The sequence below is a fragment of the Lepidochelys olivacea genome (genome assembly GCF_965140295.1).
Source record: "Lepidochelys olivacea isolate rLepOli2 genome assembly, chromosome: 3".
NCBI lineage: Eukaryota > Metazoa > Chordata > Testudines > Cheloniidae > Lepidochelys > Lepidochelys olivacea.
In genome coordinates this window covers 193,780,379-193,806,590 of record NC_140413.1, presented here as the reverse complement: position 1 = coordinate 193,806,590, position 26,212 = coordinate 193,780,379, and the positions used below count along the sequence as shown (strand labels likewise).

Genomic DNA, 26,212 nt, shown 5'->3' with positions numbered 1-26,212 from the left:
GAGCTGTGATTGGCCGAACCTGCATACGCGGCAGGTAAACAAACCAGCTCAGCCCACCAAGGGGCTTATCCTGGCGGGCCACGTGCCAAAGGCTGCCGATCCCTGCACTACAGGAACGGAGTGTCCTTCCGTTTTTAATGAAGTTAATAAGCTTTACACAGAAAGGTTCATTTAAAAATGCGTGTTCTGTTCTTTCCAAGGGTAATTTGTGAGTTTCTTGAAAGTTAGATTCTTACAACCATCTATTGCCTGGGAAGGTACAGAGTTTACATTTTATCTGTGGAGATATTTAACCTTCAGTAATATTCAGTAATGATTAACACTTAATTGGGATATTTTTTAATACTTCAGTATTCAAGTGAAACCACCCTGCTACACTTGCATATGAAACTATAAACCCTACTGTGATTACCAGGGCCTACAGTTAGTATTTTATATTGGCCTCAGTTCTATTCAATATATTCACAAATGATCTGGATAATGACATGGAGAATACATTTATAAAGTTTGCAGACAATACCAAGCTAGGAGGGGTTGTGATCGCTTTGGAGGACAGGACTAGAATTCAAAATGATCTTGATAAATTAGAAAAGTCATCTGAAATAAATAGGATGAAATTCAGTAAGGACAAATGGAAAGTACTCCACTTAGGAAGGAATAATCAATTGCATAAATACAAAATGGGAAATGATGACATAGGAAGGAGTACTAGAGAGAGACAAGGGCCTGAGGGTTACAGTGCATCACAAACTAAGTGAGAGTCAACAATGTAACACTGTTGCAAAAAAAGTGAACACCATTCTGGGATGTTTTAGCAGTGTTGTAAGCAAGCCACGAAAAGTAATTATTCCACTCTACTCAGCAGTGTTAAAGCCTCGTCTGTAGTAGTCTGTCCAGTTTTGGGCACCACACTTCAGGAAAGATGTGGACAAACTGGAGAAAGCCCAGAGGAGAGCAACAAAAATGATTAAAGATCTAGAAAATATGGGGGGCATGATAGCAGTGGAACAAATACATAGAAGGTTATTATAAAGAGGGTGATAATTGTTCTCCTTAACCACCGAGGACGGAACAAGATGTAATCAGCTTAAACTGTAGCAAGGGAGACTTAGGTTACACATTAGAAAAAACTTCCTACTGTAAAGGTAATTAAGCACTGGTACAAATTACTAAGGGGGGTTGAAATCTCCGTCACTGGAGGTTTTTAAGAACAGGTTAGACACTCTTCAGGGATGGTCTAGATAATATATAGTCCTGTCTCAGGGCAAGGAGACTGGACTAGATGACCTCTTGGGGTAGCTTCCAGTCCTATATTTTTATGATTTTAAGTCATTAGTAAGCAATTGCTGCCAAGTACTTAGCTAACCAATCCTGTTTCCCCAAGACTATTCCTCTCTTACTTTTACTAGATATCTGAAATTTCAGGAAGCTTCTTCCCAGAATTTTCCCTAGCAAATTCTTTTCCCCCCCTCCCTTCAGATTGCTGCTATCCTGCTGGTTTCCCTATGACTGAAAAGTACAGCTGGCTCCCTACTGTTACTCCTGGGGGAATTCTGCACCAAAAAATTAAAGATTCTGAAAAATTCTGCATATTTTGTCAAAACGACAATATAATCAAGCCAGTTTCAATTATTTTGGTAATTTATTTCAAAATACTTGTCAACAACAATACAGACAAAAAAAGATTCTGGTAATTTTATAGACAAATATGTTCGTTACGAGGCATATTAATACAGAACTTTGAGTAATTTATTTAAGTTACAATACAGAAACACATTTCCCGCACCCATCAGAAGCAATGAAAAAGCTTGGGGGAGTCAGGGTTAACAGAGGAGCTGAGGGAGAGGGAAGGAGCCTGGAGGGTTGTTGGGTGTGGGTGGGAGAAGTACAGAACAGTTTCTTTTTGGAGGGGGTGTGGGATCGTTAGGGAGTTGGGGAACCTCCCCCATGCAGACCCTGGCTGATCCCAAGCCTCTCCCATTGAGTCAGGCACATCTGCCTCTGTCCATATGCCCCCCCATCCCCATGTGTCCCTGCAGCCCTCCCCGCCCCCGGCCCTGATGTGGCCTTGCACCCCCACTCCCATTTAGCCTCTGGTTCAATGGTATTATCCCACTAGCTCCTGAGCCTGTACCCGAGTCTGTCCCCTGCACTAACCATTCTGAACCTGTCTGTGACCCCCTCCCCAGCAGTCCCGTGTGCCCCACTCTGCCTGTCCTATCCTGGCTCCATGGGCATGGTGCTGTGATGAATTTCTATTCCTGGCGGAGATCTGCACCACCACGCATGCACAGAATTCCCCCCCACCCCGACAGAAAATACATTCTGCCCAAGAAGTGCTGCAGTTTTGCCTTTTGCCCACAGAGGCGCTGTGGCACCAGACCAGAATGCATCTGGCTGTGTTCATGCTGCTGGCTGTTCTGGTGCCACAGTGGTCTCTGATGGGCAAAAGGTAGAACTGCAATACTTCTTGGGCAGAATGTATTTTCTGAAGAAACAATTCTGCGCCAGACATGAATTCTGCGCATGTGCAGTGGCACAGAATTCCCCCAGGAGTATTACTGTACACAGGCTGACTAGAGATGAGAATTAAGTAAACAGAGCATTAATGACCATCCTCTTTGCACTGTACCATAGGCCTAGTTTCTGTACTTAGGACTATTGGTCTGGCCCAGAAATCTGATCTCCTGCATGACTATCCTATGTCTCTGTTGATAAACTGTATAGTCAATTGTTTGACCACACTTTGGTTTCGTATGAAATACATTCAAGAGCCTAAAAACCAATGTCAGCCAGGATTACTGCTAAAAGTCAATAATAGTTTAGTAAAGGAGGAAAGGTTCAATATGATACCAATTTCCAGGAAGTTGTCTTGTGCACAGTTGTTACATTCACCTTACACAGAAGGTGTGCCCCAAAGTTACATATTTTAGCTAGGAGTATTTATAGGACGATTTTACAAATTATGAAACTTTACCTGTCGCTAAAATCTAATCCACCAGTTCGTCCTAGTTCCTTAATTTCTTGTTCTGCTCCTTCCTTATCTTTGTTTTGGATACTAACATTCGAGGTACTGTACATGAAGGTTCCTCCTCGGCTTGTGTCCTGGTAGAACATTAAGCTATTTTGTCTTTGGACAAGTTTCTTTTCTAATGCCAGAGCTGAACTTCAGATTTGTGAAGTATGGGACTCTTAGCATAAGTGAACAGGATTATAAAAAAACATAGCCTAATTCAGGCCATGTAACAGCTAGAAATCTATATGCACGTTATTTTGATATTGTGTGCTTAATGCATATTAATGTGGTATCAATAATACACATTGCTGATGTGATTTTATGTACATATATATTGTAATGTGATTTTATATGCATATAAAAATCACATCATCAGTATGCATTATTGACACCACATATATTAATCTACATTAAGCACACAATATTTGGCTTGAGTGCCCTGAATTAGTTATATAACTGCTGAATGGTCTCAATTAATCGTGGCCTGAATTAGCCACGTAACTGCTAGAAATATAAGTACAATGTAATGTTATTTTGCTATTGTGTGCTTAATGCATATTAATATATGTGGTATCAATAATACATACTGATAGTGATTTATATATATATACATACACATACACACACACTTAAAAATCCTATCAGTATGTATTATTGATACCACATATATTAATATGCATTAAACACAGAATATCAATATGTTAAGCATATTTTATAAGCACAGCATATATTGGTCAACACCTCAGGCTGGCTTTAGAACTTAAGATTTTAGACTAACATTTGATCCTGCAATAAATTATGTACCTGCTGAGCTTTGCACCCACACAGAACCCCATTGAAGTCAATGGGTCCCTGCAGAGTGGTCCATCCACATGGAGGACATTGCAGGACCAGGACCTAGGAGGCCCTGAAAAGGACAAACAGACTTCCAAAGGGAGTAAGTTCCCCCCACACCTATTACAAACAGTACTGATTTACACCATTGATTTTTATTATATGTTAGCTTAAATAGTTGTGAAAATATCTTAAGATTAAAAATGGTATAACGCTAAGCCAAAGATGAGGCATGACTGAGTTATTCAGTTATACATAAATATACCCGTTTTCACAGGGAATAATTGAGTGTCCTTATTTTGGCCCTGATCCAGCAAACAAACATTCATGCACCTTTAACACACATAACTCATGTGAGTGGCCCCATGGACAATTGATGAGACTACTTGTGGCAGTAAAGTTATGCCTGCGAATGACCATTTGGAGGAGGAAAATCCTTTGTTAGAATAGTAGCAATTATTCCAGAAATCAGCGTAAAAGATATTTACATATTTAATTAGGCTTGTTTATTCTTCATCATAACATTCACAGAGCCATTTTCTAAACATACAAAACTAATAACATTTGTGCTTAATAAACACAACTGGAATGCATCCAAAGAAGTGATTTGTAGCTCACGAAAGCTTAAGCTCAAATAAATTTGTTAGTCTCTAAGGTGCCACAAGTCCTCCTTTTCTTTTTGAGAATACAGACTAACACGGCTGCTACTCTGACAACTGGACAGTTTATCAAAACATTTCCCTTTAAAAACAGATTTCTGAATGGTCAACAGAGATATAGCTTTAGTTACAACATCTCACTCTAATCAGTCTAGACTATATGTAAGCACATGGTGGTGTAATTCTTCAGGATAACTATGAGAACAATAACTTTCCATATCATATCCAATAGCTTTCAATTATGTGTAACGGAGAAATTCAGTGTATCTTGCTCATTCACATTAACAGGTGAGAGACCTAATGTAAATTACAGGTGAATCACAGATTGTTAGGACTGGTTCAGTGAGCCCAATTCACCATTGCACTGTACCTTGCATTGTCATTTACACTGGTGAAAAGCAATTGTAAAATGCTACTCATTCCGATTTGACAGAATTTTACGCTCACTTTGCCCCAGTTCGAGGCCCCAATCCTGCAATTTACAACGTATGGGCAGACTCCTGTGTGCCCAAGAAGCCCCCACTGAAGTCAAAGGACTCTGTGCAGGAATGCCTCTAATGCCAGTACATTGTAAATTGCAAGATTGAGGTCTTAATTATACAAGGTGCAGGGAAACAGTATATTTAACCCAGCATGTCTGATACTGGGTTCTCCATTTGCAAGCAGGTAGTGACACTTCACTTATATTCATCCCATCCCCGATGTCAGCACTTCCACCCTTCAAATCAGAGCACGCCTAATCACAGGCATTTACCCCCGACCCCCAACACAGCTATCCTATAACAGCAGACCTTCTCCGCCAAAAAAACCCAAAATTTGTACTATTCATTTGTGAGCTTGCAGTGTACGGAAACATGAACTAACAGGTTCTCCTGAACAAATTCCCAACAGATTAAGAATGCATACGCTCCTACAAGGAGTACAAATTAATCAAGGCATATATAAAACAGGATATTTGCCCAGTATTTCAATACTTTTTACCGTACTAGAGAATACTTTTCACACTCAGCATCAAAGGGAATAGCAAAACGTGACCGCGCTTCCCACCATTCCCAAAGTGAATCCCTGCTAACCTGTCCATCTTGCAGTGCCAGCACTAAGCTCTCATCCATACTTAAAGGCCATGGAAACATTAAAAGCCCATAAACAGCACTTAATTCAAGTTGAGAGATTGAAAAAGAGGCATCATGTATATTTAATATAAGCAATACAAAGGATAGTATGCTCTACAAATTTAGCATTACATACAGAGGTGTACTTGAAAACCAGTGGCTCCTACGTAAACAATTCACACAGACTAGATGTCCATCACTTGTGACTGGCTGAATATTCGGATATTAAATTTAGCAATAACTAAGAAAATACAGTTTCAGCCAGTCAAAAATTACCCCCCAAAATTATTAGAATGAGAAGCAAATCATGAAATAGCATATTATTACAAAGAGTTGGCAAAAATGATTAGTTCGTTCTCATTAAAGAGCCAAGCTTTCAAGCTAATCTCCAAGGACCAACTTTCACTTTCAGATATACATGTGTATATACAGGTGAGAACTCAGCAGAAGCTGTGCAACGTGACCCTACAGTTTAGATCTTTGCTAAAGATATATTCACCAAATTGTTGTTTTACTTCATCAGTTATGTGATGCAAAACATATACAAAACACAATTTAAAAAATAATTTTCTAGTTATCTCCCTACCTGATAAACAAAAATAAAACCAAAGGGAAAATAAAAAACTAGTTCATTTTTCTCTTTTTTGCCTTAGCAGAAGTTTTCACTTTAGGATTATTTTCAGGTGTTGGTTCCCATAATGCATTTCTTACAAATCTTGCTGCAGCTCCTTTATCCAGTTTGGACGCCATTTTCTTGTCTGTTATTTCTTTGACTCTGTTCATGTACGTTCTTATTCTCTCCTGCAAGATATTAAATAAAAAGCACACCCGATATTATTCTGTGAAGACATGTACTATTAAAATAGAGATCAGTGAGAACAAAGCATACAGAACATGATGCATTCCATAATATACAGCCGAATACAATATTTCATCTCTGTTCAAACTCTAGTGGATTCTTTGCAAACTCAAGACTGCCCTTTTAGCAGATTTTCTGCAACACATGGTAATTGTACCAATAAGCATATGCGGCCATTAGTAGTACAACTTCAAACATCTTTATATATCTAGGCATCGGTATGGTCCTCATTCCTGTAATATTTTGTCTAATGCTATTACAACCTTGGGACCTACTCTTCCAATCCTTAAAAAGGTCATATACCCACTGAAGTCGATAAGAATTTTGCCCAAGTAAAGCCTGCAAAATTAAGCCATATGTGCATTATATAAATATAAAATATATATCTCCAAAATTTTAATCTACCCAACCAAAACCAAGAAAGCATGACTTTTTTTTTTTTTTTTAAAGAAACTCTTGATTATTCTGGGATGAGTATTTTATACAAACACACACAGGAAGGATGGTCCTGTGGGACTCAGATCTAGTTCAACTGGAGGAGGGATACCTCAGTGGTTTGAGCATTGGCCTGCTAAACCCAGGGTTGTGAGTTCAATCCTTGAGGGGGCCATTTAGGCATCTGGGGCAAAAATTGGGGATTGGTCCTGCTTTGATCAGGGGGTTGGACTAGATGACCGCCTGGGGTCCCTTCCAACCCTGATATTCTATGAATTGTCAGCTCTCCCACAGGCATCCCATGAGACCTTAGACAAATAGTTAATGAACAGCCATTATGTAGCACTTTACATATTCCCTGAATTATATACAATAAATAAAATACATACATTTCGCATACACAGATAATACATATATTAACATGCAGCATGTTTGTCATATACACGCATTGCCAACATTTTCTACCTTGGATCTCTAAAGTCCTTTACCTGTTTTTCAAGAATGATCAGAACCCACATCTCAAACTGATCTCTGAAAATGTTGGCCAATGTTCCCATGTAAAAGGTGTAGTTTTAACTCGTTAAGCTTTACAGGGTATGAATTTATGGTACGCTGTAATATTTCTGTAGTATGACTGAGATAGCTAATTAGAACAGATAGCAACCCGACACATATTAGCAAAGCAAAAAAGGAGTTGACAGAAACATCGCAACAAGGTGACAGAAAAAATTAACTCTGACAGCTGGAAGGAGAGTTTCATTTATATAATTTGAAACCCCAAGTATTACCTATAGGTACATGTTGAGCAGAGTTCTAAAAACAAAACAGTGGGAAAGTAACTGTTTCTGATTGCCCTTTCCACATGAGTGATAAGATAACGTTACTCTTGGATGAAAGAAACATTTATTCATTCACATTGTTACTTGTAAAAAGAAACTGGATGAGAAACTAGAAGATAATCTACTTTCAACTAAAACCATCAGCAATTGTCAAGTAAATACTTGCTTTAGATTTGTATGCTGTATATTTTTAAAGAATAGATTAAAATAGTGTAATGCTTTTGTACCAATATAGTGTAAGAAGGAGCAGAAACAATCACCATGAAAAGTTAACAATCCAATTTTTGTTCCATGATCCACTACAGACTGCAAAATCCAAATTATAAATAGAACACGTTCTTTTGATATTCAGAGTAGTTTTCTGTATTCTTCAGTCATAAGCACTATTACCTTGATTATGTAGAATTACCTTTGTGTATTTACTAATATATATAAGTAAAATATATTCATACAGCACCGATCTATTATTATTTACATAAGCACTTCTAATGGGCATAATTATTTCTATTTTTAATCTTAGTATTAGTATAATATTTCTATTATTTTCTTCAAACTAAATGATTTGATTTTTGAAGTCAGCAGAATTTCCAAGATAGCAGATCTTATATACTGTACTCATGTATCTAAATGGAATATAAAGACAAACCTAAAAGATTTATTATAGGTTGTAAATATGTCACTAATGCAGAATTACTGGACAGTACACATACAACTGATGCCAAAAAAGCTTTTAGCTTTGTTGCTGAACTGGATTCTTTACTGCTGAGAAAATGAATTAATGGAGGAACTGGAAAAAGGGGGGGCATCTTTCCCGTCTTTGCTAGTAAATCAACCACACTATTCTTTTAGTCATACAAAAGTCAGAAAAGGCAGCCTCACAGATTAACATGATTCCAAGTATTTATAGGGAAAAAACACCATACTGGAAACTATAAATTACTATTAGACATGTAACATTTTTCTGTTCAACAGATACAGTGAAAAGCTGGTCTGCTCAGAATCCAATTCTCAAACAAAAGGTGGGGGAAAAGGGAAGGTAGGATGACACCCTTTATATTATTCTGCTTTTCTAATTTTACCAGAATTGACAACTTTGCTTTCCACAGATGACACTGTTTTGAACTAAAAATATCATGACTTTCGTAATTTGGAGAGCTAAGCATCTTATATCAACAGTTATACAATGCCATGCATACACTACACCAGTGCGTGGAGACTGAACTTACATACATTTAAAAATGTAGATTTAAAATTAATAAGTACTTGCCCTAGGCAAATCTGATTTTGCAATGCATTTTATATGGGAATCTTACCAGCTCTTGTTTCACTGGATGTTCCTTGGGATTGATCCCTTGAGTGGCCAGGTATACTGCAAGAAGAAAATGTGTTTTGTTGAACTTAAGGGCAGGAATCATTAAGGTCCCAATCCTGCAGCTGACAATACACAAATGAGTTGATGTGTCCACATGTGATCGTTTGCAGGATTGGAGCCTACCTGCTCTGTTCAAATATCTATATTTAAAAATATTCTAATCAAGTACTCCAGTACCAATCTAATATGGTTAGCCAAAAAGGACAGAAGAGGCTGCCAAAAAACCCCAACATCCTCATTTACATATCTGTTGCTAGTCTATGTAATTACCAACTTTAATTTAGAATTTCAGCATCACTTACCCTGATTGAAGGACAATAGCAAACTTGGGTTCTTAGATATTTAACTACAGAATTTGATTATTTAAAATTTGCAGCCATCCAAAAAAAAAAAAAAGTTAAAATGGCCACCATAAACTCTGCTTCCTCTTATCGCCCTCCTCCAGCATACTTACCCCAAAACATTGAATTTAACGTGTATGCAGAAACCAAATCCAATTTTGCTTGTTCAAGAGGGTCCAACTTAAAAAACAAACAAATGTGATCATTTGCTTCTGCACTGTTTTTAACAAAGATGTATAGTAGCTTTCAGTAATATACACAGTATAATTCCATACAGATATATTTGTGACTAAGAACCAATGGTACATGGTTTTGCAATCAATTGTCCTTAAATATGCTGTTAATACAGGTAATTTAGCTACCAGGAGAACTTTTATCATAAAACTAGAGATGGGAAATATTTTTCAGGGGCTTGCCTACACACAAGAACTGTACTGCTTTAAATTTACTGGGACAGTTAAAGTAATACAGTGTGTTTTACCAGGATGGCTTATTCCCATGAGGGAAGGGGAATAAGCTATATTGGTATAAAGCACCTTTATACTGATATAACTAAGGACTGTACTGATTTAATTTCGGTAGAGAAATTCACACCCACAACGGAAATAGTTACTTCAGACAAAAACTGTGTGTAGACCATGCCTAAGTCATCAAAGTCTCTCTCTGCAGGATTGTTCCCCGCTGTATATTTATTGACTTTTTATCCAGTCTAACATTAAATGCAACAGGCTAATAAAAGGTGATGGAGCTGGTTGCTGAGAAGTACTGAGCACCTGCTACGCCGACCTCTCAGGATAAAGATCACATTTCATCACCAGGATTTTTCTCAAAACAACTCTCCCTAACCCCAAAATAAAACTGTACAGAAATTCAGAATGCAACAAAAAATTACTGAAATCCATTTAAAGTTATAATAGAAGGTTAGTATGCCACAGACAATTAACAACCATGAACACTGTACACATTAGATGATGTGTTCTAGGCATGTTGGAACGCTTTAGGCTGTACATCAAAGGAAGAAGAAATGGGTAATGAGATTTTTTTTTTTTTGACTGTCAAAGTCAATTTATTGTTTTAATCCTACAGGATTTCCAGGAACTCTGATAACATCATACAGACCACCAGCTCTAACATGGATACTGTCAAAAGACTGGTGTTGTCAGGACTGATTTCTTCATAATTTATTCATGTTAGGAATCCTTAATGGATGAACAAGTTCCCTTACATATGAACTTTTTTGCCCCAAAGAAAGAAATTACAAATTCAGTTTTAAATGTTAAAAATATATAGCTGCTTGTATGAAGTCCTCTGGCAGTACACCTTGCACTGAAGCTACATGCAGAAAAAGATATGTTCTACAGACTCCCTTAGATCTGCTCTTAATAGTGCTGGAAGGGATAGCGTAGTGGACTAAGCATCAAGTTCTGTACTCCTTGGAACCAAAAGTTCAAATCCCAGAGTCAACTCGTTCTTCCTAAATATATATATATATATCTTAATAATAAATTGAGAACAACGAAGTTTACTGTGTGAAGGTCTTTCACATAAAACTATGGAAAAATAGCTCCTCTTTGTACTCTTGGGGGACAGTAAAGATCCTATGGCCTTTTTCATAGGGGTGGGGATAAGCCCTCACATCCTTGGCCTAAATGACCCTACTGACCCACTACTGTGTGCTAGTTGGCTAATGCACTTGCTACATTTCAGTGTTATTTTATAAGTATATAGATTGTGAAGCACTTTGAAATGAGAAGTGTTCTATAAATGTGAAAAGATTTATTTAAATACTAGGTCTCTGGGGCAGGGACTGTCCATTATTTGATTGGGTTCCTACGTGCTACTGTTATAAAAATTAACAATAAAACAATAAATAATAATAATAAAGGTTGCTGCTGGGGGGTTGTTCTTTACCTTTTCAAGAAGCTCACTCCTAGAAACAGACATCATAGTCTTCAGCATGTCACCTACAGAACCAAGAGACTTTTCAAATGCTGACAGATAATCATGAATTTCATTTGGGTATTCTTCCCCACTATTATCTTCCTCTGCCATCTCCATCTACAAAGAAACAATTACTATTTTCACCAAATATTATGGGGTAGCAGGATTGTATTTTAAAATATGCGGAGGGGGGGAGTGAATTCATGAAATATTCGATTAACAGGTGTGTAGCCAATTAGTTCACTGCAGAAGTAATGTCAACAGTTATACAGCTAATCATATGGCAGTTTCAAGTATCTGCTCTAAATGCAATACAGCATGAAGGCCCATCATGAACATCACTATTTTAATATCAGATCTTTACACCACACCAAATATTTGACTCCATGGTCCTGTAGCAATAATGTAAAGAAATATTTGCCGGTTTGAAAAAAAAAAAGGTACCCTATTAATCATTTTGTAGGTAGAGTGTAAAAAGCTATAACAACAACATCCCTTTCCTACACAGCTGCTGCTGCATCAACTATTTTGCAAAAGGAAAGCAGGAGCGTCCCATGTAGCTGCAGTTCCTTTACATGTGGGCCCTCTGTGGCATTTTTGCTCTCGCCTGCTCAGCACAGAAGTAGGGGGAGCACGGAGACCCATGGAATTATTACTAAAGCTGGTCAGAAAATTTTAGTCCAGTTTTTCCTCAGAAAAAGCTATTTTGACTAAACTGAATTTTTTCACTAAACTGTATCATTTTCAACAAAATTTCCTGAAAAAGAAAAACTGAAGGAAAAAAATTTGAATTTTGGAAATTTTGTATTTTGGAAAATTTTGACGTTTTATTTATTTATTTTTATAGTAGTAATGCATAGCATGTAAAATTTGAAGTCAAATTCCAAAATCCCAAATCAAAATTTTGTAGTTTTCCAAAGCAATTTTTTTCGATACAAATTAAAAAAAAAAAATTGTTCTCTTTCCAATTTGGAATGAAAAATTTTGAAATGTCAAAATTTCCCACCAAATAGAAATTCCAAGTTTTGACCAGCTGTAATCATTACTGAAACCATGTTTTCACAAGACGAATTTTTCATGAACAAGTGTTCCAATGCATTAGGCCCAGATAAGCTTGTCTGTGCACCTGAATTCAGCCCCCTTGTGTACATACATTATGAGAGTCTTTAATTACATGATCACATATTTTTTCCACAGCACCCCTGCCTCATTCAGTTCACAGAATGGACGGTGCTCACGTAATGAGCAGTTACTCAATGTTTTGTTTTCTGCTCGGTGTTTTCAATGCGTGGTTCGAACCCTTACTGCACACTATTCAAACCCTTCTCTGAATATACAATTATTAATTTCCTCTTGGTTTTTTCTGTCACTCTCACCACTCTAGTATCCAAGCACTTCAAAATATGTATTCATGTATTTTCACAACACCTGTGAGATGAGAGGTATTATTACAGATGGGGACTTAGGCACACAGAGATTAAGGTCAAAGTTTTCACTAATTTTGGATGCCAAATCTGAGATGCCCAGGACCTCATTTTTTCAGAGTTCTTATTAGACCTCAAGGGCTCAAGTTAGGCACCCAAAAAATGAGGAACACACAATTAAGAGCTGTGAAACCTGAAACTGTGAGCAAGTCTGCTTTAAGTGTCTTGCTTAGCATCATACAGGAACTCTGACTCAGGCAGGGATAGAATCCAATTCTGCAGGTCAGCATTCAACTGTGTTAACCATGACACCATCTTTTCTCTTCCTTCAATCTCCTGCCTCATTCATTACACACCTTTCAACTGGAAGAGGCAGGCAATTTCCTTCACTAAACAACCCTGAGTCATCCCCAGAGCAACTTTCTAACAAGCTGTTGCCTTGTTCTACCTTAAAAGGACATCAGACTGACGTTCTGAAGGATTGTGTCCTGGACCCATAGGATTCTGTTTTGCAAGAACTTGGCAGTACACTGTTCCCCTGTTGTATTAGGGACATGATTAGGCCCTAAGACTTTGTTTGTTTGTTTTTTAAAGACCTGTGAACGACCAAAGTTTTGTGGTTCACCTGCCCGTGTAGACAAACAAACAAAAAACCACGCACCCCACCCTGGAAAGACAAAAGTTGTGTCAAGGAAAAGCTCTGGTATGAACAGCGCTTTGTCAGCAGGAGCACTCTCCTGCCGACAACGCTAATACCGCTCATTGGGGGGGGAAGTTTTTTGTCGGCAGGAGAGCTTTCTCCTGCTGACAAACAGCGGCTACGCTGCCCACCTTTTAGTGGCACGGCTGTAGCGGCATAGCTGTGTTGCTAAAAGCTGCATAGTGTAGACAAAGCCAAAATTTCTACCATTAATTCCTCTCTGGTTATAGCTGGGATTACCAACTGACATACTGTGGAACCCTGAAGTTTGTCCTAGGCTAGGGATCTCCTCACTGGCTTCTGAGGCAGCTCAGCCACTGTCAGGGAAAGAGTCTCTTTGCTGCTTCCACATTTGTATATAGGCCTGTACTTGAAACTAGGTGTCCTGGAAATAGTAATGGAGTAGTAGAAATAAAGATTATCAGGGGAATAAAGTAACACCACAAAATGGAATCAGCAATTATAAACAAGTGATAGAGTCAGGCAAACAAGATAAGACGAGGATTTTTTGTTGGATGGGGGGGGGGGGTTAAGGAAGAGAGAAATATTTTAGAAAAACTCTTTTTTACATTTTGAAAATGGTACTGGCCACATAAGTTTGAGAAGCTGTATTTTGTAAGAGTAATCAATGAACAACCCACAAAGCCAGCAGAAAAGCCAACAGCAAACAGCTGTGAAGTCCCTGGAGTTTGTTTTAGAGGAAAGATTTGATCTTTCCCTTTTCCTGGCAAGAGTGTGGTTTATGAGAGAGAGGTTTCTTTTTATTCATTAAGTCCTGCTGGGTTCACATGGGAGGAAGATTGGGGTGGTACTCCACTCAAATTCTATCCACAATTCCAGTTACTGTAGCAGTATGTTTCTGCTAAAATGATCAACCGTGAAATAGTTAACAAAGCTAACACTGGAACTGTCATCTGCAGTCTTCAGAATTATAACCCCATTGAGATGAATGATAGCCATTCACACCTCTCAGGTCTGCATCAGATCACATTTTACATATTGAGCTAACCCTAAAATGTTCGAGCTCCCCAAGGTATGATACCACATGTTTACAGGGCATTTCAGTCAACTGCCAGGCTCCTGGGAGAGAACAGAGCTGCATGCACAGGATGTTGTTCACAGAAAGGCAAAGTATCAAATACTTGTATGCAGTACAATTTTATATTTGTGTGTGTTTATTTTGTCATGGCATCTCCTAATTAAATAAAGTTATAGAACATGGTTGACAACCAGCAAAGGAAGAGGAGATTATTCACCCTGTGCAGTAACTGTGGTTCTTTGAGATGTGTTCCCCTGTGACTGCTCCACTTCAGCTATGCATGTGTCTCAAGCCCTGATTGGAGGTTTACTTTTAGCAGAGTCCATTTGGCCGCATATGAGCTGTATACAACCCTCGTGTTGCGTGCAGAGCACCTATAGAGCTGTGCAGGCAAACTGCCCTCAGCTCCTTCTCTACCAAAATGTCCATCAAAGAACCATCCAAAGCAGAGGGAAAGTAGGGTAGGTGGTGGAGCACCCAGAGCGAGTCACATCTCAAAGAACAACAGGTACTGCACAAGGTGAGTAACTTTCTTTTCATCTTTGAGTAGTCGCTATGGGACTCCACTTCAGGCGATTCCTGAGCAGTTCCCTACAGCTTCAGAATTGAGTCCAAGACTGAAGACTGTACACATGTACCAACGCATAGCGTTTAGAAATATATGCACTGCAGCCCATGTAGCAACTCCACATATCTTAGACACTGGAATGTTCTTGAGTAACACTCTAGAAGTTGCCTGTGATCTGACAGAGTGCTGTTATCCTTTGGGAAGGTAGAACACCAGCTGCATTGTAGCAAGCAACAACATACCCAAAGATCCACCTTGAAAGTGTCCGTGGAGAGATTGTGAACTCCTGGGATCTTTCTGCAATGGAGAAAAACAGTCTAGGTGATTTCTGAAATTGCTTGGTCATAGCTAGATAAAAGGCCAGTACCTGTCTCCCATCTAAAGTATGAAAGGAGGTCTCATGTTGAGATTTATGTGGTTTAGTAACAAAATACCGGTACATGGATGGTCTGGTTGAGAGGAAAATCCAAACGCATTTCACGTAAGAATTTAGGGTGTGGCCACAAAGAGACCTTGTCCTTAAAAAAAATACCATAAATGGAGTGTGTGGGGGGGTCAGTCATCAAGGCCCCAGTCTCCCCAATCCTGTGGGCTGACGTGATAGCTACTAGAAAAGCCATCTTCATAGAGAAGTGAAACAAGGAGCAGGTTGCCATAGGTTCAAACAGAAGTTCCATGAGGTATCTGGCACCAGGCTGAGATCCCAAGAAAGAGTAAGACCCTAAACCTGGGGGTAGAGGTTCCCTAAATCCCTATTAAATCTTGAGACACAGGGTGAGCAAATACAGAAAATCCTTCTAGTAGGGAACAAAATGCTGATCTCGTGGCCAGATAAACCTTAATAGAGATAACTGATAACTTTGATTTCTTCAAATCCAGCAAGTAATCCAAGATGGCTGAGAGCAAAGATGATTCAGGCACAAGGTACTGACAGTGATACCAGTGGTTGAACCTTTTCCATTTCTGAACATAAGTAATTTGCGTTTACTTCCTTCTACTGTTAAGTAATATCTGTTATACTCCTATTGAGCAGTGGATTCTAATCCCCTGAACCATCTAGGAACCATGTTCAGAGGCAGAGGATCCTAGTTTGGAGTGAAGCATGCGACCTGCATCCTGGGAGGAGAAATGAGGAAGGTCAGAAGACTAAATGCCCATTGGACGCATAGGTGAAGCGGGTAAGGATACGAAGTCTGTCTCAGCCAGGTCAGTACTCTAAGGATAATTCTGGACTTGTCCTATTTGATCTTGTTCATCGCTCTTAGTATGAGCAGTGTTGGAAGGAATGCATAGAGAAGGCCCGTTGTCCAAAGAAAGGGAACGGCATATCCCAAAGAGTGGAGACCTAGGCCTCCTCTTGAGCAGAATAGGGGGAACTTCTTGTTGCTGAATGTGGTGAATAGGCCCACTTGTGGAAGTCCACTTTTAGAATATTCCTTGAAGAATTTGAGTCCAACTCCAATTCATAGTCATGGAAAAAGTGCATGCTGAGCATATCGGCTGTGACGTTCTGGTCTCCAGGAAGGTACACATCTGAGATCTGCATCTGAAGACTAAATTCACTTATTGATGAAGGTAAACAGATACTACCTTTAGAATCTTTGAGAATATCCTTGGGGATGAAGAGAGACTGAAGGGAAGGACTCAGTAATGAAATGTAATGACACCCGCTGTCCTTCTTTGGCATGAGAAAATACTTTTGTAAAACCCTTTCCCACCGAGGAGATGGGACCATCTCTCACTCCTAGGTGAAGGAGAGTGTGCACTTCTTGACTCAGTGTAGTCTCATAAGAGAGGTCCCTAAAGAGGAACTCGTAAGGAAGATAGGAGAGAGCATGGGATGTAAAGTGGATGTTGTAGCCCAATGTTATAACCTCCTTGACCCACCTGTCTGTGGCAACATGATGGCAACCCTACTGGAAATGGGAAAGGTTGTCTCCAAAAGTGGGAAGGTGAGCAAAAGATAGCAGCCTGCAAGCTAGAGGTGAGGAAGGTACTGAACCCTCAACCAACCCATCCAAACTGTTGTTTTGATGACGACTGCATCCTCTCTGCAGGAGTGTGAGAAGCTCTCTTCCTCTGGAATCTTTGTCTCTTTCCAGCGGTTTTGGTGGTTCTGTGAAATCCAAAGAACTGGGCAGGGTGCAATCTCTGGACAGTCTGAGATGTGCTAAATCTCCTTGTTTGTACGAGTATATGTACCCAGAGACCTCCTCAACAGGCTCTGGAGTCCCTCAGTATGTGTAGGGACTCATCCATAGTCCCTGAGAAGAGCTTCTGACCATCAAATGAGAGGTCCTCAACAGTATTCTGAAACTCTCTCAGAAACCCCGAGAGCTGGAACTGTGACACGCTACACAACAACCGCAGTGAAGATGGATATGGGGAGGTGTCCAGGGCATTGAATGAGACTTGGAGAGAGATTCTGGCTTATAACTGAACCTTCATGATGATCTGAAAGAGTTCTCTATGCTCCTGTGGAAGATGTTCAATAAAGGGCTGCAAACTTGTAATTCATGAAGTCATACTTGGCCACGATCACCTGACAGTTGTGATCTGAAATTGGAGGGTCACAAACGAGTAAGCCTTGTGAGTCTTTAACTTCTTCAAAAGGCACACAAAGGGTGTCAGACACCCTCTTCACAAGGTCCTAGAATTGGCAAAAATCATCAGCCATCAATGGCGATGGATGCATGACTGCCTTATCTGGAAACAAAGATGAAATAGGAGTTTGAGGGGTGGCCTCCTTACCCGCCCTAGTCTCCTGTTCTTCAAAGATCTCCTCATGTTGGGGATTTGGTAGAGGGGACCGTGTAGCTCTAGCCTCTTGGTGCAATGGAGCCAGAGGTCTGACAAATTGCTCCTGATACACCACCCAAACATCCCAGCATGGCCATTTTTTTTGGGGGGGGGGGAGGTCCCCATATGGCAGAGTGGGTGGTACCCAGGACTGATCCAGCCATTCCTGTAGTAGACAAATATCCTTGTCAAAGTAGGGGTTCCTGTACCTATGTGAAGGTGAACCTCATACTGATAAAGAGGAGACTGACTGAATGCCTCCTTCATCTGCCTCAATATCCTCCAAAGGGGTGGCCCCAGTAGACAAAGGCAGAGAATCTTGTACTCCCAGGAAGCAGTGGTAATCCAGAGACTAGTGTTTTGGTACTGAGAGTCATTTGGTACTCACAAGCAGTCGGGATTCCAGCTCATCTAAAACTGACAAGTCCCTGGAGTAGCAGAATTCCTGCGGTACTGAGTGGGTTGGTATCAATGTAACAGTTGAGGTGGATGGCACTGTCAATCTGGAATACGCAGGCAATGGGGCCAAAGGCGTCTGGTGCTTCGATTTTGCCAGTACCAACAGTGCTGAATGAGAAGGCACCAATGGTAAGTGTGATGTAGATGGGGCTGTTCTAAAGAGAGCGTATATGTCCTAGGCCTCCCTTCATAGATAGTACTGTGGGGGCCTGCTGGAGCCGTGCTTCAGAGAAACACTCTGGGATCTCCCGACCCCACTGGTACCAAAGGAAGAGTCCTTTGCCCTCACAGTACTGAGTCAAGAATTTGAGGTCTCTGATACTGTAGACTTAGCAGGCGACCACGGCCTTTTGGAAGTTGGCTCCTTCTGGTGAGAGATGGAGCACCTCTCCTTTGGAGTTTTCCCTGAGCCCTACCAAGTCTTCCCCCTCTTAGGGAAGACATTGGCTGAGGTCAAAGGCATGCTGGACCTGTCCAGAGACAGATGTACAAGGGCGGGGGGGGGGAGAGGGGGCATTCTATTGCTGATTAAAATTGGCTAGGATCACATGATTGCAGTTGCCATCGGTAAAATACCTCTATTAAATGAGCATAGATGCATACTTTTCCATACCCCGATCTGGACCAAAAGAACAGAAGACAGAAAAATGGAAAAGAAAGGGAGAAGAGACAGACAAAATGTATTTTTTTGCTAACTCTGGTATCCCACATACCAAGAATGAAGTTACTAATGATTTAGTTGACCTTGCATGCAGTTTCCCCATCTGTGCGACATGACAATGAAAATTAACCACACATTAGAACAAAGCTGAATATTAACACCTACAGAGTACCCTCCACTGACAGGAGAAGCGTGCTCCCCCTCCTCAGCATGAGAATGGATTTGTTGAACTTGCATGTTTTCTGTTTGTTGCAACAGGAATTTCCAAGTTCCTACTCCTGCTGTTTGGGGACCTCTCTCTTTTCACTATACTGTTATTTCAGTGAAACTAATCTCTGCACAGGATATGTTACAGTGCTGCCACAGGCCAACAGTAAGGCAGCAGGTAGCTTAAATGGTTTTGATAACATTAAATACAAAAGAAAAAACTAACACTACTTTAGAAAACATGCATCTTCACAAAATTAGTTTGGTTTTTTTGGATGGGGAGCTGGGGGGTTAGGGGTCTTGGCCAAAATCAACATGCAGGCTGCACGTTCACACCTACAGGATAGAGGATGCCGAAGGGGAAATAGGACTACATAGATGACTCCATATATCTCGGGGCAATCCTGTCCTCCTCAATCCTTAAATTTCAGTTATTAAACCACAAACACAATTACCTCCAAGTTCAAAATAAACTTATCACACACTTGATTTGTTCCTATCCTGGATTTTTGCTGTATAGGTTTGTCTGTTGGATTTGCCAACTTTCAGTTTTTTTGTTTGTTAGTTAAGCACAGCAATCCCATTTTTCCAAAACATTGCAGGGCCAGTAAAACATTCAGTTAAATGAGAATCTGGATAGTTTGGAGAATAAACTATTGGGTAAGCAATTCCTAAGAAGAATTCAGGGTAGGGAGGAGAATAAGAGATTTGAATAAGACAGCATTTCAGGCAAATGGGTTTGGATAAATGGGGCTGTAATATTGCTGGAAGGGTAACTTGTGGCTGATAATACTTTATCATTATACCACCTTTAATCTCAATAGAATTCACGGCACCAAAAAATCCAACAGTGAGTATAGCCACTTCTGAGATAGAGGAAAGTTTGCATCCCACACATAGTACTCAGCACAGTAAAGACGAGTATTTTGGCTAAAGACACAGAGGCAAACTATTATTCATGAAAAATGTGACATTAGTGCTTTAATGTCAACATACAGTAGATGGGATCCTGGCTTTTAAATCTCAGTTGAAAGGCTGCCCTGCAGTAATTAACCCAACATGCTGATATGAGCAAATGTAGCTGAAAAAGCCCTCCCATTCTCCAAATACATTTAATCACAAAACTGAGCCATAGTAACAATGAAGGTGTTATAATACTTAAGCTGATCATCAAAAACGCATTAAAATGCATTTGCCTGATGATGATTCTCATTTATTCAAAAATACCAATGCAGATATAGGAACTCCAACAGGTATATGCTGCTTGATCTCCAGACTAATATAGAATATATGCATATCAAGGAACACATTCATTCTTCAGGAGAAGTTGAGGAAAACATAAGGGGCCACACAGAAGGAGGGACAGAGAAGATTTCATCATCTGAAGATCACGCAGAAAAAGAAGTGGATCACAATCAGCAACCATTTGCTGAAGTTTAAAATGCTACCAAACATTAGTTTTCTATATTAAATTATCTATTGACCTGTGATTTAATTGTATTATAAAGGGAGTTAAAATTAGATGATTCTGTAAATAATTTAACTAATACTAATTTATATGCAGACAATGTTATGATTCTCCTGGGGAGCAAATATAACTTTGTACACACTGTTTTTAAAATGAATTGAAGCTCAGGTGACAGACATAAAAAAGTAAAGGGTGGGGGGGGGTGGAGAGAGATACAAACAGATGTAAGATGCAACAAAAACTAAGTCATGATGTGAGAGAGGGAAAAAATTCTAATCAGGCATCAGGTACTATTACTTAAGATACAGCATGCAACTTCAGCTCTTATTAATGAAAGTTACATACATAATTCAAAGGAGGGGGGAATCAAACTTTAAAAATATGCTTTAAATAAAAAATTGATTTTTTTATTTTGAATGTAAATTAAATAGGTTGTCATAATTTCTAATTTAATTTTAAATAGGTTAATTTTTAAAAATTAACCTACCATATGGCCTAAATTTACAATCTATTGAAGTAATTTAAACTAAATAAAAAATATTCAAACAATACATATTTGCTGCCCAAAGTCTTAAAGAGTGTCAAGCCACTGAACTAGTGGAAATCACTGGCTAAGCTCCTGGAACCAGAGTCTACTGAAGTGTTAAACCAGCTTTTGACAGCAGTAGCTTCTTCTGCAGATGCAGAGAGAATACTTCCTTCAATTCAGTTTATTCAACTAGTTCATTTTAATGACAAGTTAATTCAAAGTTGAAAAAACAATCTGGAGTTGAAAAAGCATGAAATATTTTTATTCATAGACCGGAAAAGGAAAACAATGAGGTGTGAGGATGAAATTTACTAGTTCCAAAATCTTGAAGCATATGGTGACCAGAAACACTTGATTTCAATTCATTAACTATACATAATACTTCATTTGTTTAATAAATGAGTTAGTTTTAAATGCAAACATGTTTTGATAAACTTACTTTTTTTTCCTTGTGTGTCCAGCACATACGGTATTTTTAACTAATAAAAATATTTTGTAATTCAATTAAAAATGAACAAAAAAGGCATTTTCAATTTCCTTTCTTACTCATGATGTAAATCATGAATAAAATAATCACCTAGTTAATAAGAAATGAATGTCACCATTTTCTAACAAAAAATTTAAACATTAAGAATCTAAATAAATATATGTGAAACGACATAATTGCTTAAATGTGTATACGTATAGCTCAGGGGTCGGCAACCTTTGGCACCCGGCCCATCAGGGTAAAGCCGCTGGCGGGTCGGTCCAGTTTGTTTATCTACAGCGTACGCAGGCACGGAGCCCCGCACCTCCCACTGTCCGCCGTTCCCGGCCAATGGGAGCTGCGGGAAGCAGCACTAATATAGCTTATCTGCCTAGTTAGCAAAAAGAAGTACAATATTTAGTGTGAAGGTTGTATTTAGCTGCAAATCAACATGTTTGAATGGTCTCCAACCAATGAAATTAACTTTTCTTTAGGAAAATAATTAAAAAGTACAAATGCAAAACACGATTAAAATTGATGCTTTAAATCAAGGTTTCCTGCTTGCTCATTTAATCTTGATTAAAATGGGTGATTTAAAACATTTTGAATTAAATCAATCCATCCTTGTTCAAAGCTGAAATACTGAACATTTCCACCCAACATTACATGAAAAAAAAAAAAAAAAAAGAGAGAAATTCAGAAGTTTACACTTGTGACTTGCTCATTGTCACTGTGTCCACAAATGTTTTGCTCCTAATCCCCGTCAGACCAGCAGAGAAAACATGATAGAGCTGGAAAGCACATTCAAAAGTGGTATGTTGTGAGTACCAGCATAGCACTTTTCAGCTTTTGCAGAGCCTCCACAAACCAGAGACCCTTTCTGAGAGAATGACTTCCATCACAATAATAATTAAATCATCACAAAATACAATATTTCCACAAATTTGCCTGTCCTCATCTCCTTAAGAATATCCCCCAAAAGCTACAATGGCTCCTGACTCATTTTCTGCAAATTTGGGCAATAGACAAATGATCATTTTTCATCACTGCATTCAGAGCTCTGACCTGATTAGCAGCCCAGCATATATAATGAATACTGTACTTCCAAAAAGAAAAAGGAGCACTTGTGGCACCTTAGAGACTAACAATTTTATATTGCTCAAATAAATTTGTTAGTCTCTAAGGTGCCACAAGTGCTCCTGTACTTCCAAAAGAGCTCATGGTCAGCAAGATCCTGCTGATGCCAAGGAGATAGAAGCTGCTGCAAACTTTTGGCACGAAGTAGTAAAATGTAAGGATGTCTTTCAAACTAAGTTCAAACTGTTGAAGATTTTTATCTTGTGGTTGACACAATGCATAACAAAAAAAAGCATGTCTAAACTTGGCTTGACAGCCCATAGTCATTGCTGCACCATCTACATTCAATACAGCTCTTCAACCTGATTCCCATGACCCTTAAAACTGTTTTTATTCCTTGTGTGACATCATTACCTGTCCTAGATTCCACATGTTGTGCTCTGTTTGCTTACATAATAGGTTTTCCCTCCTGGACAAATCTGACATACGCTGACTCTTGCTCAGCTACAGACCTGTCAGTGGATCCATCAGCAATCACAGCGATAGCTTTCTTTATGCACATCTGGAATGCTCCCTAAAGAGCATTTGCATTTTAGAGAACAATCTAGTTACAAGAGCTTCTTGTGTACAAAATGACATTTCCTGCTTCCACATAGGTATATGGGAACACAGAGCTTCTCAGCAGTCTCTCTCCTTGGAGTCTGTTTTTGAAGTTTTTTTTGTTGAAGAATTGCCACGTTTAGGTCTGTAATCGAGTCAAAGAGATTAAAGTATTCTCCAACTGGTTTTTGACTCCAACGGGAGAGAATGCTGAATTGGAATTAATTTGCAAACTGGATACAATTAACTTAGGCTTGAATAAAGACTGGGAGTGGATGTGTCATTACACAAAGTAAAACTGAAAGCTTATGCTCAAATAAATTTGTTGGTCTCTAAGGTCCCACAAGTACTCCTTTTCTTATTTCCCCTCCTACTGTCCTTGTAAACTGCTAGAAATGGCCCACCTTGACTATCACTACAAAAGGTCCCCCCGGCTAATAGCTCACCTTTCCTGATCACTCTTATTACAGCCTATACGGTAACACCCATTGTTTCATGTTCTCTGTGTATATAAAATCTCCCCACTATATTTTCCACTGTATGCATCCAATAAAGTGAGCTGTAGCTAACGAAAGCTTATGCTCTAATAAATTTGTTAGTCTCTAAGGTGCCACAAGTACTCCTTTTCTTTTTATGGATACAGACTAACATGGCTGCTACTCTGAAACAAGTTACAAAGTGTGTGACCCCCTGAGTTTTATATACTCTTATACCCTCTCCTATTTGTCACATTTCTAAGGTAAGCAATCCCAACCTTCTCTTTCATCTGAGTTTCTCCATACCCTTCATCATTCTCATTGTCCTTCTCTGAACCTCCTTTTCTAGTTTTGCAATATCCTTTTTGAAATAGGGCAACTAGTACTACCCACAGAATTCCAAATCAGGCCACATCCCATTGATTTATATAAAATAATTGTAATATTCTTTGCATTATTCACCGTCCTATTCTTTATGCATCCTAACACTGTGAGCACTTTTGACTGCAACTGCACATTGGGCAGAAGCCTTCATTTCACATGAGCAGCAAAACAGTCCTGCATGTGCAGGAAACGAATTCTAAACATCTTACAAGCCCTGAAAAGAGGAACACCTTTACGAGAAAGCTATGCATGCTTTCTCCAAAGAACCCCAAACAGGTCGCCTTTTGGATATACCACTTGTGGACTCTGGTAAGCACACTTATACCTAAAAAGAAAAGGAGTACTTGTGGCACCTTAGAGACTAACCAATTTATTAGAGCATAAACTAAGCTTATGCTCTAATAAATTGGTTAGTCTCTAAGGTGCCACAAGTACTCCTTTTCTTTTTGCGAATACAGACTAACACGGCTGCTACTCTGAAACCTGTCACTTATACCTAAATTTCTCATAATCCCGAGCACACTCTTCTGTGCTACATATTTCATGTTTTCTTGACCAAGAGTCTGCAGTACTATAGTATCCAGCCTCTTTGCTGATTCAGACCGATTTTATTTTTTAACCCCCAAAGTGTTCTTTAAAAAAAAATAACGAACCAAGACTACGTTCTCTTCATACACGCATGTTTAAAACCGCGTGCAGACTGAGGACTGATTTGCCAATTAAACTGCTTCCCCCTAACACCAGCAGCTAATTTTGCAATTCAACACTGTAACAAGGTATGAGCATTTTTCTGTCTGACTCTCGAAGCGCGTCTGACAGCAGCAGGAGCTAGTCTAACTGTAATCCATTCTCCTCGGGAGCCGACTCGTGCTCAGCTGGCAAGCTGAAGTACTGCGCTCCTTTCGGGTCCAGGGATAATGAATACTAACGCTAATAACGGCCTCTGAACTACGCGTGGCCCATACTCGCCAGCCTTACGTTCTCTCCTGAACGCCAGTCAAGTGGTGTCTCGCAGTGATGACTGGGGAGCGTCCAAGGCGCCAAACGCTGCTACGCTGGGCTTGTACGGAAAATAAAACGGTGACCGTCAGGGCGCTGTGGTCGGGGGGGGGCAGGGAGGGGGGATGCTGTGGGGCTCAGGCCAGAAGGGGAACCCTGGAGACCGGCCGGAACACGGGCGCAGGTGGATGACGCCACAGAAAGGCGCGGGCGGAGCTCCGCGGCGGTTATGGACACACAACACGCTGTCCGGGGGCAGGGTGCTGGGTGGTGATTCCACCCTGAGTGGCTGGGCGAGAGGCCAATGGAAGTTCCGCTGTTGGGGCGTGACCTATCTGGAAAGTGATGAGGCTTCGGGAGCCAGAGCCAATCCGAGGAAGCTAGCTTTATGGGGCGGGGCCAAGGTGACGCGAGCTAATCCGGAAAGGGAGATAGAGAAGGGGCGGGGCCTTCCGGGTGTGGGTTCAGCGTCCGCTAGTCAGGAGGTGAATAAGAGCGAGCCTTGGGCCTCTGGCCAATCATAATCGGAGAGGGCGGGGCTTGGTCCCATGCTGGTGGAGGGGTGTACCCCGACCGTGACCGAGGCGGAGTGCGGCCCGCGCGTTGGGGGTTCTTGGCCTGACCTACGTGGCGCAGGCGCAGTGCAGTCATGAGCCTGAGGCCGCGCCCGCTGAGCAAGGGGCTGAGGCGGGGGCGACGCCAGTGCTGATGGAAATGCCGGGGGGGGGTCTCTCAGAGACAGCGAGAGGGGTTTTATCCCTGGCCAGGGCAGGGACCTGAGCACAAGAAAGTGCCCCCCAGCTGTTAGAGGGGTGTCACCACTCGGCTTACACAGACAGCCCCCCTGTACAAGGGGGCCTTGGAGGGACTCCCCCCAATCTCCCCCCCTGCCCGCCCGCCCAGCACAGAGGGGCCTGAAGGGGTCTCCCCAGGACTCCCCCGCCCCAC

At 40.3% G+C, this 26,212-nt stretch overlaps 1 protein-coding gene across 1 annotated transcript; it reads right to left on the bottom strand.

The window, feature by feature from the left end:
• On the bottom strand, positions 1-25,408 carry C1D (C1D nuclear receptor corepressor). The gene is made up of 5 exons (XM_084624470.1): positions 25,244-25,408; positions 11,379-11,525; positions 9,581-9,647; positions 9,068-9,123; positions 1-6,422 (listed from the first exon to the last, which is right to left on the bottom strand). The coding sequence occupies exons 2-5, from the start codon at positions 11,523-11,525 to the stop codon at positions 6,246-6,248; spliced, it is 447 nt and encodes a 148-aa protein (XP_084480596.1). The 5' UTR covers positions 25,244-25,408; the 3' UTR covers positions 1-6,245.
• Between the last annotated feature and the right edge of the window lie 804 nt (positions 25,409-26,212).

What these genes read in the sequence shown, in the direction of transcription:
- C1D (XM_084624470.1), bottom strand. Translation starts at nt 11,525, where the DNA reads ATGGAGATGGCAGAGGAAGATAATAGTGGGGAAGAATACCCAAATGAA. An exon ending in GTTAAATTCAATGTTTTGGG is followed by an intron (nt 9,124 to 9,580) that starts GTAAGTATGCTG and finishes TTCTTCTTGCAG; the next exon opens with TATACCTGGCCACTCAAGGG. An exon ending in ATCCAGTGAAACAAGAGCTG is followed by an intron (nt 6,423 to 9,067) that starts GTAAGATTCCCA and finishes AATATCTTGCAG; the next exon opens with GAGAGAATAAGAACGTACAT.